Source organism: Phascolarctos cinereus, unplaced genomic scaffold, assembly GCF_003287225.1.
Source record: "Phascolarctos cinereus isolate Bilbo 61053 unplaced genomic scaffold, phaCin_HiC Scaffold_726;HRSCAF=1367, whole genome shotgun sequence".
Classification (NCBI taxonomy): Eukaryota; Metazoa; Chordata; class Mammalia; order Diprotodontia; family Phascolarctidae; genus Phascolarctos; species Phascolarctos cinereus.
The window spans coordinates 416,736,492-416,753,243 of NW_027556098.1; the positions used below are offsets into that span (position 1 = coordinate 416,736,492).

General features: G+C 43.5%; 1 protein-coding gene across 1 annotated transcript in view; it reads left to right on the forward strand.

Moving 5' to 3' along the window:
* Nucleotides 1–16,415, forward strand: part of LOC110219997 (uncharacterized) — a 51,828-nt gene extending 35,413 nt beyond the window's left edge. The window contains 5 exon segments of the mRNA XM_021003837.2: nucleotides 1,372–1,461; nucleotides 7,091–7,217; nucleotides 8,892–8,987; nucleotides 13,135–14,079; nucleotides 14,082–16,415. Coding sequence (XP_020859496.2) covers nucleotides 1,372–1,461; nucleotides 7,091–7,217; nucleotides 8,892–8,987; nucleotides 13,135–14,079; nucleotides 14,082–14,827 — 2,004 coding nt within the window. The 3' untranslated portion in view covers nucleotides 14,828–16,415.
* Nucleotides 16,416–16,752: the final 337 nt, after the last annotated feature.

A 16,752-nucleotide genomic window follows, 5' to 3' on the forward strand; every position in this document is an offset into this window, starting at 1 on the left:
CTTTGATCCCCCAGATTCCAGGATTGAGAAGTTGTTAAAGCCTGGGATGCAGGGGCCAATCCAAGATGATGACCTTCCTATCCTGAGACCTTTCCTTGGAATTTCAGGGCAGAAATTTCTGGAAAGGAGCAGATCCTGGGGCTGTTGGTGCTAGAGCGACTTCTGATCCTCCAGTCTTGAGGACAGGACTTGGGTAAAGGTAGAGCATCAAAGAAATAATGAGGAGGGGGTGGCTGTATAAATGTGGAAGCCGTGGCCTCAGTGCTTAAGGAAAGAAGGGAAAACTATCGGTATGGGTGACAGTGTGGGAGGCAGGAGGAGTCTACCTGGTGACCGTGGGAAAGGAGAAGAGAGGATTCCGGAGCAGACAGAGGCCCTTCCTCTTGCACCTCCTGGTACATACTCATCATTGGCTTCATGTCACCCATGGATTTGGCACCAAAGTAGTATTAGTTGATTGACTGAGCCAAAGTCCAGATCTTGGGTTGAAAATTGCTGTGGCCTGTGTCTCCTAGAGACGGCCTCCAGCCTGCCTTCGCCATCCATCTGAAATGTGTGCCTTTTGGGGTTTCACTTGCCAAAATGCTTTCAGTTCCATGATTTCATTTTGTCCTCACAAGTATGTGGGACTAGCAGAGCAGATGGAGAAACTGAGGCTCCAGGAAGCAAAGGGAGCCGGGGCAGCTTGGAAGCCAAGGGAGAGTAGAAGCCAGGGCCCCCGGCTCCACTGGAGCCGCGAGGTTGCCAGGGCACTCCACCTGGGAATTACTTTGTTTTGTGTTGAATTGTCTGTGGAAGCGTCACTGAAGAGTGTGAGAAGAGCAGGGAGCGTCTCCTTACCTCTGTGTGCCCAGAGCTTAGCTCGGTAACTGGGGCGTAGTCGGCATTTCATAGACATTTGTTGAACGAACCAGTGAGTCCACACGATCTCTGTGATAGGAAAGGTGGTGGATTAGACTGGGACATGGCTTTCTCCAGAGAAAGCAGGAGATGGATTCCTTATGAATGCTGGGAATTTGGGGAAGGAATGAACACTTTTTTCTTTGTTAAGTGAAGATGGAACTGAGTCACAGAAAGGGGGAGCTGTGTATGGAGTGCTGCACAGCATAGGAGGCAGGGCTGTGACGAGAGCCGGGCTGTGTTTCCTTGTTCCCAGACCACAGCTGTGTCCCGCGGCGCCTGCCGGGAGTCGGTCTTTTCGGCACTAGGTACCACTTTCTCAGATTTGGGGCTGCTCACAAGGCTCCCTTTCACCACTGCTTCCACAGCAGCCGGGGGCTCCTGCTCTGCTGGCATCGGGGAATTCTGCCTTGAGCAGTGTGGGGGCTTTGAGGCAGAATTGTCCTTTATGGCCTCTTTCTTATTCCACAGCTCTGCTTTCTCAAGACTCTGCCCTTCAAGAAAGGAGCACAGAGAAAGGAGGAAGGAATGGCGTCCTCTCTGCTGCCAGCCAGGTCCCAGGTGAGTTAGGGTTTCTTCTCTCCTAAGATGCCGTCTTCTTTCTCAGAGTGAGAACACTTTGCTTTCCTTTGTCCTGGATCTTTTCTGGTCAGCCGTGGCCCAGTCAGGGATCCTGACCCCCAGAAGACTGACTGTTCTCTTCTCATGGAGGATTTAGAGGTCAGGCAGTCTTGGGAACAGTAGAGCTGGTATGGTCTCAAGCCTTATGTAGTGCAGTCCCTTTATCGAACGCATGAAGAAACCAAGACTTAAGCGGGTGAATTGTGGAACATTTCCAATGCCCCACAGGCACCGGGGCTGTTTTTGTACAGCACGGGGCCCTAGGCATAGATCTCTGAGGTGCCGTCGTGGAGGCCTCTTTCTGAGCTGACATCTAACCCTTAGTTAGTGACCTCTCTTTGGGTCTAGACACTTAATCGGTTCCAAATCTCTCTAAGTGTCCTATGTAAATGTATTATGGCCCACGTTGCTCCAGCTATTCCTTTTATTTTCTTATAATAGTTTATTAATGCGTTGCTTATATATCACTTACAAATACAAAAATAGATAAACAAGAACAAAATAAAGAAACAAAAAGATAAAAGAAAACAGATACAAATAACTGTGACCCCCCAAGTGGTACTGATAGCCACTCATATTCAGCAAAAAGTGTATATCTTTTGGAAGTCCCAAACCAACTCTGCAGATACACATGCGTACTATGCTGGCTAGGAAGGCTGAGGGAATCCCAGGCTCTCTAGAAAGGTCAGAGAGTAAATTACGCTTTTGTTTTTTGCCGTGCCCCAATTTCTTTGTTATTGTTATTGTTTTTTATGTTCATTTTAAAATTTTGAGTTCCAAAATCATCTCCCTCCTTCCAATGCCAATCCCACCCAGTGAAAAGGCAAGCAATAAGAAACTCATTATCATGTGAAGTCATGCAAAACATGTGTCAAGATTAGCCATGTTGTCAGGGAAAAAATAGGTAAGAAAAATGTGGAGAATGAAAAAAAGTGAAAAAAATTTGCTTCCATCTTCTCTCAGAGTCCATCAGGTCTGTCTCTGGAGATGGACAGCATTTTTCATCATGAGCCCTTTGGAATTGTCATCGATCATTGTATTGATCAGAGTAGCCAAGTCTTCCACAGCTGGTTATTGTTACAATATCGCTGTTACTGTGTGCTCTGAGATTGCAAATGAATAGCATGGATGATGTTATCAAATGCTGAGCTTGTATCTTAGTAGAATGGCAGATGTCACTGTGGGTGAACACCTACCCTGCTCTCCTGATCACCAGCCCTGTAATTGTTGAAAAAGGAAGTGAGATGATTCTGGTAGGCCGTGTTCTTGTGGCACACTGGATAGAGGCCTGGACCTGCAGTCAGGAAGAGCTGAGTTCAAATTCAGCCTCAGATACTAGCTGTGTGGTCCTGGGCAAATTATTTAACTTATGTTTGCCTCAGTTTCCTCAACTGTAAAATGGGGATAATTTTATCACCTACCTCACAGGGTTGGATCAAATGAGATAATGTCTGTTAATATGCTTAGGCACTATATAAATGCTTATTCCTTTCCCTTCCCCTTCTCCCCCCAAATAAAAGCTCTTTCTTACAGCAAAAGTATAGTCAAGCAAAACAGATTTGTGTCGTAATGCTTTGGGTTCCAGCACTATAGTAGCTATTGTTGTTCTACTCTTTCTAATTCCAAGAAAACTCTAAGTCACCCCCCCCAAAGAGAATGAAAGTGGCATAGTTCTGCCCTCTCTCCGTATCCGTTATTGTCCCGCCACCCCAGACGGGGGGAGTATCAAAAGAATGCCCCACTTGTTAGAGTCCAGGGTAGTCCTTGCCCTCCTCAGTTGATTCTGTGGTTTTTTTTTAAAGCACTCCTGAGGGCATGCATATAGGGCCATGCCATGCTGCTGCAGTCATCCTCCTATTACTTGTCCTTCTTTCCGTCTTCTGGTCTCCCTCTCTCCCTTTTCATGGCTGGAACATTGGGTCTGAAGTCAGGAAGACTCATCTTCCTGAGTTGAAATCTGGCCTCAGACACTTCCTAGCTGTGTGACTTTCAGCCGGTCACTTCACCCTGTTTGCCTCGGTTTCTCATCTATGAAATGAGCTACAGAAGGAAATGGCCAATTGCCAAGAAAACCCCAAGTGGGGCCATGAAGGGTTGGACATGACTGAAATGAGCGGACAGCAGCTCTGCATGTGTCTTGTACATAGCTAGTTATTTAGAGCTTCTCTCCCTTCTGAGGTCCTTGCAGTCAGGAGCTGGTTCTTGCCTTTCATTGTAACCCCAGTGGTTCACACAGTGCCAGGCATGCAGTGGGCCTTCAGTAAATGCTTGTTGACCGTCTGATTGACGTGTCCCCAGGAGGACTTGGGTGGAGACTGGCCTGGCTAGAGTGGGGATTGTCAAGACTCATGACCCTTTATGTCTAAGCCACAATTAGATGGGTGGTTTAGGTTTTCCTTTCGGTTTTCTTTCTTGCTACTACTTTTGAATTCTTGAATTTGTTCATGGGAATTAAAGTAAAATTGAAAGAGTGAGAAAAAAAATCATTTAGCCCAGGGCTTATTTTCAGATGAAACTGAAGCTGGTCACTTAACCACTCTGATCGCTGTCTGGAGATCTATGGGCTCACACAGGTCCTAAGTAGCACATTCAAACCCAGGCCTGCTGCCTCCACCTGCCGTGATCTCTCCACGGCAGGGCCCCTTACACTGTGCTGCCTGTTTAACTTTTTGCTTTGGTGAGAATTACTTCTGTAGGTGTGAGTCCTTGGAGGCCCCACACATTAGGTGGATTAACTAAAAGTGTTTGTTCCAGATCTCTTTGAATTTTACCTTTGGCCGATGCCACGGCCACCCTTGCCATTACCACTCGGCTTTAATTGGCTGTGTACCAAGCTTTCAGCTTAAATCTCTGCATTAATTATGTTTCCATTCTGTATTCAATATTGAGTTTTCCTGGCAACATATTATTGGGATCTGCCATTAAATCTGTTCCATAAAATCCTGTTTTTAAAATGGTGGCAGTGATTCCATTTAAATTCAGCAATATTTTAAAATACATTTTATTGATCTGTTTTCTTTGTACATTGTCTGGATTTCCAGACCTGTATCCTACTCTCTTGTCCCTTCCAGACAGTCAGCTCCTATAACAAATAATTTTTTTTAAATAAAGAGAGAAAAAAATTCAGCAGAATTGATAAATATATTGAAAAAAATCTGACATTATATGCTATATTTTGCGTCTATGGACCCCCTACCACTAGCATTATATATATATTTTCAATTAACCTTTCCTCTACTAGTCTTTCTTAGTTAATCATAGTGTTTAAAAAGGGGATACAGTGTTTATTCTTTTTTCAGTACAATGGACTTTGCCCTCAACCAAATTCAAATGTTTCATGCTCTTAATCGTGCAGGGCATGTTTTTGTTTAAAGTTCTGGAATCCCTTTGGGGCTTCGGCTTGGGTTGAGTCATCAGAGGTACTGGGTCAGGCTTCAGAGAGCATCTTCAGATAATGATGGAGAGCAAGAGAGTGGACTTCAAGGAGGGAGCCCCAGCTCTCAAGTTTGAGACATTGCAGGGCAAAGCGGTGTCATGTGATGGCATGGCCCAGGCCATGGCCGGGCAATGGACGACTGGCTGTGGGGTGAAGGTGATGGTCAGAGATGCCAGTGAATTTTCAAGTCATGTACCTGCAGTGGAGATGTTCACATCAGTGAGGATGGCAGTGGAAATAGGAATCAGAAGCTGAATTCATGTGGGGAGGTAGAAATGGTAGATGATAGCAAAGGATAGAGGGCAGTACTTGGGCTGAAGACAGCACATGCTCAGTGATTGGCATGCTTTTCAAATGGAAAGAAATGGAGAGAGCGGTGGATCACTGGTCTGGAAATGGTCATGGAGAGCAAGGGGCAGGAGAACCCCTTCCCTTCTACTGGTATAGGGCAAGGAAGAGAAGTGAGGCCTCAGAGGTAGGGGATGTGAGGCCGGGCATTTAAGGGACATCTTTTTGTCCCAGCAGAGAGGTAGAAGGAAGTGATGAGAAAGTTTGAGGATAAAGGCAAGTGTTCCCTTAGGGCACTGGGGCTTCTACAGGCTATGGGGCAGATTCTCACTGCGGTCACACTGGTGCCAGCCTTCATCCACCATTGCTGAGCTGTCCTTGTGGCTCTTCCTCCTCCCCACCATTCCTCCTTCCAGTCTGTCCTTCCTCTTGATGCACTGACCGGATCGCATCACTCCTCTGCTCCAGTGACTCCCTTTCCCATTATGTGAAGCTCAAACTAAGTGGGGCATTCCTTTCACATTCTGGCAGTATCTTAACTTTCTGCACTTACTTCACTTACTTCCACATTGACATGCTTCAGCCAGACTAGACTCATTATCTTCAGAGGTGCCCCACACTGTCCTACCTGTGGGGCTCTGCTTATGCAATTTAAAAAAAAAATACCCTCTTACTGATGCCTTTTGATGTGCATGAATCATTTATAAATACCTTCTCATCCAGCCCCAAGGCGTGAAACACTCCCTTGTAACCCAGTGAAATGGTTAAGTAAGTCCAGCTGAAATAATGACCTTAGACCAGTGGTGTCAATCTCAAATAGAAATGACTGTATGCTGAGTCTTGACTTAGAAAACCATAAATTAACGTCATCCATGTTGCACTTTTGTTAAACATTTCCCAATTGGAGCAGCTTAGGAGGCCACAAGTTTGATACCTCTCTGCCTTGGATGTTATCCAGAGTTCTGCCCCCTCAGCCTTCCATGTCTATTGAAAAAAGAAGTATTTTTCTTAATCTCCTTTAATGGAGTAAGATTGTTCTTTTCTTTGACTTTACTGCAAGCATTGTGTTAAGTGCAGGAGATACTGAAAGAGGCAAAAGACCATTCCTGCCTTTACGGAGCTCACAAACTAATGAAGGAGACAATAAGCAAACAGATATGCGTACATGTATGTGCATATACATATATGTACATATATGTGTATGTGTGTGTTTTATATATATATACACATATATACACACATAGCTATACATAAAAAATAATTAGCAGAGGGAAGGCACTAGAATTAAAAGGGGTTGGGAAAGGCTTCCTGTAAAAGCTGGCGTTTTAGCTGGGAAGTCAGCAGGCAGAGTGGGAGGGCATTCCTGAAGAAGGGAAGCAGTGGTGTGGCCCAGAAATCAGGGTCACATTAGTGACAGGAACTGGGGAGAGCCGCCCTTCCTTAGTGCGCCGTTTGTTCCTTGTCTGCTGAGTGACTCTTTGGTGCAGTCACAGGGAGCGTTTGTTGTCCTGTAGCTGTTTAGAAAATCACATCTCTGGTGAGATAATTGATGTCAGGGTTATGTATGTATGAGATCCATATATTGATTCTGCTAACTCTGTGGTTTAACAGTGAAGTTTGTGATTCCCTTGGGGCTTGCTTTGGGTGATGGTTTATAACTAAAGCACCCTGTGTGCTGAGGTTTCAGCCACAAGGTGATGCTAAGTAAGTGCCAGTAAATACGGACATGGGCTCTTCATACCCTCAGTGCCATGAGATCCCTCTATGTCCTGCCTGCTTCATTCGTCCCCCGTGGCCCGTGGGAGGAGTTTCCTGTGGTGAGCAGGAATGTGTTTGCTGTTTCAGGAATCAGTGACTTTCCAAGATGTGGCCGTGGACTTCACAAGGGAGGAGTGGAAGCGTCTGGACTCGGCTCAGAGAGACCTGTACCGAGATGTGATGCTGGAGAACTATCAGAACCTCGTGTCCTTGGGTAAGGACAGCTTTTCTCTGGGAATCTCCAGCTGTCCGTGGCGGCAGTGTGCGTTGTTACTCATAAAAGGCTGCGGGGTTTCTGAAGTGATCGCCTGGTGTTCTGGGCTGGGCCTGACTCGGGCTAGGCAGGTAGGTGGTAGACAGGTAGGTAGTTTGGGTCATTCTGCCGTTAACAAAAGGACACGTACCGAGCTATAGCAGGACGAGGGTATTCACAGTATTCAGCTAGGCGCGGCATTGAGGATGCTTCAGGTTGATTCAGCAGAGAGAATCTCCATTGTCTGACTCACCCATGGTGACCCACCAGCCAGCCAGACGCCAGGGTCCGTGGAGCTCCTTGTGGCTGCGCTGTACCCAGGCAGTGATGCCACAGCTTGAACCTTTAGTGCCCTGGGCCAGCAGTCTTAAGGAAGGCTTCAGAGCCTTTTAAGGAAAAATTAGTACTGCTCCTGCCTCCAATGGGGCCTGGCTCGGTTTCCAGGAATATTTAAGAACACCAGTAGTGAAGGAGAGAGGTTTCTAAATCGTCTAAAGCTGCGATTCTTAACCATGAAGTTATCTTTATTTGTAAAACCCATGTATACATAGCTAGAGAGATAGATAATTGTATTTCTATATAATTGGTTTCCTTATGTATTTTGTTCAGTGCATTTCAAAACATGATTCTAGACAGGGGATCCATAGGCTTCACCAGACAGAGGGGCCCAGGACACCTCAACAGGGTGAAAAACCCTTGCTTTAGCATCAAGAGAAATAATGTTTAAGCTCCCCAGTCATTCCCAGGTGACAGGTCTTTGTTTTCTAAACTGTGAGTCTCCAGCTTCTCTGTACCACCTTGATGGCGATGCCTTCTGTGCCCTCCACGGCCTCGGTGGTACACTCCAAGATTAAGAAGGGACCCTTGAGGCCATGTGACAGAGACAACAAGGCCTGGCTTTTCAAGTGCCCCTTTGCTGCCCCTGGGCTGCGAGACCCTGAGCAAGTCACTTATCCTTCAGTGACTTGGGCCTCGGTCTAAGCCTCTGAGTTGTAGGGAAGAGGTTAGTCTGCACTGGTGAAAAAGGTTCCTCACTAGGAACTCTCTGCACCAATGAAATCAAAGGCTGGTGAAGAAGAAGGAGAAAAGGAGCCTTTCATACAGGGAGTGGGGCAAATGAACTGATTTTCAAAGAACTTTTATACCTGTCCTGTGGCTTCTTAGGGTGGCATAGCAGATAAAGTACTTATTGTTCTGAGAGAAGACTTGGGTTCTAACTCCATCTCACATGTTTACGAGCTATATGGTCTTGGGAAGGCCCTTCATCTCTGTAAGCCTCAGTATCCCCATCTGTAAAATAGGATCCTAATAGTACTTAGCTCACAGGGTTGTGAGGGTCGAGTGAGGTACTGAATGAGTCATTGAAGTCTTTATGAAGCAGTTACTACATGCAAAGCACTGTGCAAAACTTGGGGTTACAAACAGAAAAGCAAGACAGGACCTTTCAAGGGACTGGTGATGAACATGGGAGGCTTCAGCTGCAAGTCATATGGCAAGGTTCTGTGCTCCTTAGGGCAGCAGCAAAGCAGATGGCTTCGGCAAACCTTGAAGTACTGTACAAGTGGGAGAAGTTCTGGCTGTTATTCGCTGAAAACTGCCTAGTGATATCTGTCTCTCTCCTTTCCCCGGGACCAGGTCTGCTGGTTTTCCAATCCGATGTGATCTCCCAGTTGGAGAATGGTGAAGTGCCACTGGTGCCAGGGGGAGAAGTCCCAAGAGGCACTCGTCCAGGTGAGCGAGTGAGTGACGGCCAGGCAGACAGGATTCATTTTGAGCAGCAGCCCCCCTCCTTAGTCATGGGACAGCCCCTTTGAAGTGCTGGCCAAGGAGCTGTCCTTCTGAAAGCCCCCAAACCTTGAACAAGCTTTTCAATAGTACAGTGCAGGAGTTCTTAACCTGGGGCCTGTGTACTTGTTTTTTGTTTTTTAAAATCTTGATAATCGTATTTTAATATAATTGGTTTCCTTTGGAATCTCTGTATTTTGCCTTTTGCAGTTAAAGATATAGTTTTGAGAAAGTTACCACAGGCGTCTACTTCTCTCCCACTCTCTTTCTCTCTATCTCTCTGTCTCTGTCTCCTCCCCCTACCTCCCTCATATTTCACTGCAGTCTCAGAATAACTGTCTCTTCTCTCCAATTAATTAGCACTTTCATCTGGACTCTGCTTCCCATCCTTGCCTGCCCACTCTTATAATTTTTTCCTGTTTAATGCAGTTTAATGGTCATTTATTAAATGCCTGTTGTTTTCAGGGCATTGTTTTTAATCTCTTTCCAGTTGCAGGCTTCTTTACTTTTTTTTCTAATGTCTGATGTATATTTTTCTTTTTTTCTTTTTTTGTCTTTTTTTTGTTGGTGAGGCAATTGGGCTTAAGTGACTTGCTCAGGGTCACACAGCTAATAAGTGTCAAATGTCTGAGGTTGGATTTGAACTCAGGCCCTCCTGATTCCAAGGCCAGAGCTCTATGCACTGTACCACCTCGCTGCCCCCGATGTGTATTTTTACAAAGAAACACTTTTGGTTGGCAGAAGTGAGACTTGAACACAGATTTTCTGAGTCCAGATCTTGGGATTTTTTCCCATGACATTGTGTTGTCTGTCTTTCTTCTCCTGAAATTCAAGGGGCTAAGGGGAAGAGAACAAGTATTTATAAAGCCCCTACTATGAGCCAGGCACCCTGCTAAGCGCTTTACAATTATTATCCCATTTGATCCTCACAACAACCCTGGGAGGCAGCTACTATTATTATTCTTATTTTAGAGATGAGGAAGCTAAGGCAGACAGAGGTTAAATGACTTACCTAGAGTCACATAGTAGGGGCTTAATAAATGCTTGTTCTCCTCCCCCCCACACTCACTCACACGTTCCTTTAGATAGATCATTCTCAAGCCCTTAACTATTCCTTCTGTAGTGTTATTTTCCAAATTCACATCGATATGTATGAATTTGACCACTTGACCTCTCACTGGCCTTCCAGTTCTACATTTAGGTCTGCCTTCAAAATGTCCACTTGGATGATCAAGGTTTACCCCAAATATGGCATTATCTAAAACAGATTAATTGTCTCTCTCCCCAAAATCCATCCTCACCAACTCTCTCATTTCTGACATTTGATCCAGGATTTTTCCAAGGCAGTAACTTCCTTTGTTCCCTGTGTGTGGGACAGCAACCACCGAAATCAAGAGTTTGGAGTTTGAATCAGAGATCAGAAAAGGTCTTTATTCTTTCTCATGAGAAAGGGCACAGCGCTTGTCGCTCAGGCAGCAGCAGCCAGGGAGTGCGCCGGCTGGCCGTGAGAAGCGAAGTTTTATAGCCCTAACGCATGCCCCCTCCAGCTGTCTTACCTCTTCTCCCCATTGGCTGGGTACTCAAGGCATACAATCTAAACGCGCGGCAATTAATACCCAGTAGAAGCAAACATACCCATATTTGGGAACTGGATGTGTGCGTGTGCCAGGAAGTGGAGCGACCAGTAACTGCTGGTGCTGACGTGGATTTTTTTTGAGAAAGGGGAAACTCAACTCAGGGATTTTTAGAAAAGTGAAACTTAGGTCTGAGGGAACTGCATGTTAGGCCAGCTCTCACAGCTGTATCCCATTAGTTAGTGTCATCATCTTTTGGGTACCAGGAATAAACGAAATTTGCAGAAGAGGAAGCAAAAGCTGAAAGTAGTAGCACCTGCTACTGTGTCAGGGTCTATTTCTAGGGGTAAATGGATTTTGGAGAAGAAATGGCTGAGGTAACAAACAATACAAATATGCCTTTTGTTTGGCATCTTTAAGAGAAAGCCACGTGGCTAACCTGAAGACATCCAGGTGAACTTGAGAGAGAAAGGGTAACAAGGAGGCAGCCTTACTGACCCTTCTCCTACCCCGACCTGGGCTGGACTGACATCCTAAAAGTGGGCCTGCAAAGGGTTACAGTTAGGGACATCACCAGAGGCTTTGGGCTGTGGCAGAAGGTGGGAGTTTATGACGCTTTTGAGGGAAGATGCTCCTAGAACTTGGTGCATGGCTACCTCAGGTTCTCACGGGGACTGCTTGGTTTGTGCTTCAGGACAGCTCCTTAGGCCATGACAGCTTCATGATTAGAGCAGCTCGGGTGTTTTAAAGTGGGGTGTGCACAGGCTGCTTTGTTATTAGTGGGGCAGGAGGAGATAGACATCCAGAGAAAGATTAGTGCAAAAATAGGCCACTGAGCAGAAGGGGCATGGCTAGGGAACGGACAGCTTCTTGAATAAAGACTAGTCCAAAAAAAGAGGTTTTACTTTTTTCTTTAAAAATTTTTTTAAAGTTTTTTTTTCTAGATTACAACTGTGACTAAGTCCTTTTGGTTTTTTCTTTAATGTCTCTTAGATTCACTTATTCTCTGTTCCTGTGTTAACCCAGTCTATGTCCTTATCATGTCATACTTGGGTGACTTGAACAGATTCTTGGTGTCTCGCACTTCAGTCTCTGAAATGCTAGACTGCTGTACATAAAAGATCTTTTCCCTTAAGAACCTTCCTTGAAAGGGTATAATAAATTATTATTATTGCTCCATGTATCAAGTCTAAATGAGTAAACTTTTTTTTTTTGGCTAGGCAATGGGGTTAAGTGACTTGCTTAGGGTCACACAGCTAGTGTTATGTATCTGAAGCCGGATTTGAACTCCAGTCCTCCTGAATCCAGGGCCGGTGCCCTATCTACTGCTCCACCTAGCTGCCCCTAGTAAACTTTATTTTCAAGGCTTCCAATGAAACCCCTCCAAAATGACATTCCAAAACTCTACTCCTGTTTTGCTCTTTCCTAATATCCTCTATACATGCCATATTCCTTTCTTCTAAGCTGTGTCTCCTCTTTCCCCATACACATCTCTTAAATGTTTTGTTTCGTTCTTTTACATTTCACAAGTGACTTTCTAATGAATAAGAAGAATTAATAACAAGATCTCGATGTTAAAAAGGACCCGAAAGGTTCTACAGAGATCTGCCTTACATTATCCCTATCATGGAGTTACCCATTTTCTTCTCATATACTTCCACAGATGAAATTATCACTATTTTGTAAAAAGGACAGTTCATTTTTTGAAGCTAATTATTCACATATTCTTCTGGGGTCATGAGTTAAACATCCAACTACCTGCAGCTTCTAATGGGTTGGTTCCAGACTTGTCCACTAGAGTAGCACTGAATATTTAATCCCCAAGACAGAATTTTAGATTGTTGTGGATGGCTGCTATGCTTCTGCCCAAGTCCCCTCTTCTTCAACCTTACAGTTTCCAGGTTTTTTATTTTTACTTTATTCTTTTTATTCGGAACTTGGCAAACCAAATAAAATGAGCATTTCCATATACAAGATAGAATAAAAGAAGAGGACTGTGCATGAAATTGTCCTTTTATGTTTACATATAATGTATTTAACACATTTAACTTGTAATTTTCAAAGCTGTCCCACTTGTCTGTGTTTCCTTCTGGCCTTCTTTCTGTTCTCTTCTGTTCATTTAAAAATTGCTTCAATGACCCTGTTTTCTTTTTTCTTTCTGTTTTTGGAATAAATACTTCCTCCAACCTATGTACCTCTCCTAGACCCAAAATGAAAAAAGAAAACCAAAATTCTTATGAGAAATACGTATAGTCAAGAAAATAAATTTGCTCATTGGCCATGTCAGAAAGTGTATGTGTCATTCTGCACTTTTACCCAATCACTTCTCTGTGAGGAACAGATTTGCTATGTCTTAGCATGATGTGGTTTCCAAACCCTTAACAATTTTCTATATATATTTTTGCTCATTAGTCCTTTATGGAGGAGACAGGCCAAAAATTACAAAAAGCAGATTTTTTTTTCTTCCCAACAGGAAACAGTAAATATTGAGCTTTTTTTTTTTGGTTTGTTTTCTTCAGGTTCTGTTAATCAGGAGATGAAGAGTGAATCCAAGGAGGCTCTTCCAGACAAGGATAGTTTTTTGAGACTTACAAAGGATGATCCTTGGAATTGCAATTTGGGAGAAGGCTGGAAATATGATGTCAGAAAGGAGAAAGACAAGCAGGAGAGGAAATCCAAACCAGTGACAGTCATCCATGAATGTAATGTGTTTGGGCAAAAGTTCAGCCTGGGGTCAGTCCTTGTTTCACAAGAGAGAACTACAACAGAAAATGGTCTCTTTAAATCTGGTGTCCATGGAAAAAGCTCTAAACAGTATTCAAGCATTCTTAAATGTCCTAAAACCTCCTCAGGTAAGAAACATTGGAAGTTCGGCAAACCTAAGAAGTCTTTTAGCTTCCACTCTGACCTTATTCAATATCATAAAAAACTTATAGGAGAAAAAACATGTGAATGGAATGAAAGTGGAAAAGCCTTGAGCAAAAAGCCATCCGTCAGAGGACATCAGAAAACTTACAGTGGGGCAAAACCTTTTGTACACAATGAGTTTAGAAAAGACTGCATACAGTGGGGAAAACCTGTTCTTAAGAGAATTCGCAAAGGAGAGAAATCCTTTGAATGTAATGCATGTGGGAAATACTTCAGCAAAAGCTCATCATTGAAGAGACATCAGAGAATTCATACAGGAGAGAAACCCTTTGCATGTGATGAATGTGGGAAAACCTTCAGGCAAAACTCATCATTGAGCAGACATCAGAAAATTCATGCTAGAAGGAAACCCTTTGCATGTAATGAGTGTGGGAAACTCTTCATAGAGAAAGGAAAACTTACTGAATATCAGATAATTCATGCAGGAGAGAAGCCCTTTGAATGTAAAGATTGTGGAAAGGCCTTCAGTGCATCCCTTAAAGAGCAATGGAAACTTTATACCGAAGAGAAACAATTCAAATGTAATGAATGTGGGAATTCTTTAGCAATAGCTCATCACTTAAAGGACACGAGAAAATTCATACTGGAGAGAAACCCTTTGTTTGCAATGAATGTGGCAAAGCCTTTGTAGAGAGAGGAAGACTTACTGAACATAAGAGAATTCACACTGGAGAGAAACCTTTTGCTTGTGATGAATGTGGGAAAGCCTTCAGCAAAAGCTCATCGCTTAGGGGGCATCAGAGAATTCATACTGGAGAGAAACCCTTTACTTGCAATGAGTGTGGGAAAGCCTTCATAGAAAAAGGAAACCTTAGTGTACATAAAAGAATACATACTGGAGAGAAACCTTTTGAATGTAATGAATGTGGGAAGACCTTCTGCAAAAGCTCATCTCTTAGGAAACATCACAGAACTCATACTGGAGAGAAACCTTTTGTGTGCAATGAATGTGGGAAAGCCTTCATAGAAAAAGGAAGACTTACTGAACATAAGAGAATTCATACTGGAGAGAAACCCTTTGAATGCAGTGAATGTGGGAAAGCCTTCAACCAAAGCTCATCCCTTAGGAAGCATCAAAGACTTCATACTGGAGAAAAACCCTTTACATGTCTTGAGTGTGGAAAAGCCTTCATACAAAAAGGAAACCTTAGTGTACATAAAAGAATTCATACGGGAGAGAAGCCCTTTGAATGTAACGAATGTGGGAAGACCTTTCGAACCAGCTCTTCTCTAAGGAAACATGAAAGAGTTCATGCTGGAGAGAAAATAGAAAATCATGATTAATGGGAATAGCCTTAACCTATGCCATAAGCCTTATAATTTATTTGAAGACATGATACAGCAGAGGATCCCATGGAATGTAATAAATGTGCAAAGGCCCAAAGCACCAGCTTTTCATTCTTAAGAATCTAGCTTCCAAGGGGCAGCTAGGTGGCACAATGAATAGAGCTCTGGCCTTGGAGTCAGGAGGACCTGAGTTCAAATCCAGCCTCAGACACTTAACACTTACTAGCTGTGTGACCTTGGGCAAGTTACTTAACCCCGATCGCCTCACCAAAAAGGGGAAAAAAAAAGAATCTGGCTTCTACCTACCTTCCAAACTAGCCTGCTTGCTGCTTCCTAAATTCTGAATTTCAGCACCCATCCCTCCTGTATACACACACACACACACACACCCCTACCTTGCCTTTTCACAGGCCATCACCAATTCTTGAAACACATTTGCTTTTCTCCCTCTTAAAATCCTTGGTGTCCTTCAAGGCTTAGTGTATGTCTATGTAAAACCTTTTCTGCTCTCCATAGTTGGTAGAGATTGCCTCAAATTCTCTCTCTCAGATAATTGGATGGATGGGTGGGTGGGTGGATGGGTGGATTTATCTATCTGTGTATTTTTCTCTTAATATACTGTGATTCCCCCCAATAGCATGTGAGCTCTGAGGGCAGGAACTATCTTTTACTTTGTCATTGTATCCTTGTACATAGTAGGTGATTAATAAATGCTTATTGTATTGGATCTTAGCATTGGAGACTCCACACTGAAGAAAACCCTTCGAACACAATGAATGTGGGAAAACCTCCATAAATTAAGAGAAACTCCAGTGCAAGTAAGATAACTCCTGCTGGAGAAAAATTCTTTCATTATAAAGAAATTTTGGAAAATCTTCAGTAACTGTTCATCCTTAAGGGTTCATTCAACATATATTTATAAAGCTTCTGTGTTCAGGGCACTGCTAGGCATTGGAAATACAATGCTAAAAAAGGAAACAGTCTCAGACTTCTAGGAGCTTACATTCTACTGAATGGAATAGAAAAGTATAGGAAATACTGGGTAAAATCAGTATCGATAGAATGAATATGGGAAAGCATTTACAAACAACTCAATCCTTAGACCACCAGAAAATTAATGTTGGAGGGGAACCCTATAAGTATAATGAAATAGAGAATGACTTCAGCAACAGATCATCCCTTAAGGAATATTGGGGAATTTACTCTGTCATAGAATCTGAGTTAGTTTCAGCTTAGTGACCAAATACCTGATCATGAGTCCCTTCTGTGACACCTTACCAACCTTTGCTTGAAGACCTTTGGTGAGGGAGAGCCCAGTATCTCTTGAGGCAATAATTCCACCTTTTTGTGGTAATTAAGAAGATATTTTACTTTACATTCAGTCGAAATCTGCCTCTGCAATTTATCCATTGCACCACCCCTCACTCCTGCCTCCCATTGTCTTATTTTCCCTAAGCTAAACATCACCTGTTTTGCCAACCCCAGAGGCCAGAAACAACAGGAATGGGTAGAAGTTGTAAAGATGCAGGAAACACTTCTGAATCATTAGAGCTGTCCTAAAACAGAATAAACTGTAATGAATTGCCTCAGTAGTTGTGAGTTCTTCCTTAGAGTATTTCAGGTAGAGGCAGAATGACCATTTGTTATGTGACAGTAAGGGTTTCCTTCAGGTATGGATTGGAGTAGATGAAGCTGAGGTCCCTTTAAACTCTAAAACTCTTAAGTAAATGGGTCTTTGGCTGGAGGAAAGGAGGAAAATCACCAGAGAAGGAAGGAGAATGACATCAGCTCTTCGTGTGCTTCTGAGTTGTGTGAGGAAAAATTTACTGACAATTAGAACAATCCCAACTGGAATGGACTTCAGTGAGAGTTAGTGGCCTTCCCTTCTTTTGAGGTTTTCATGCAGAGGCTGAATGCACACT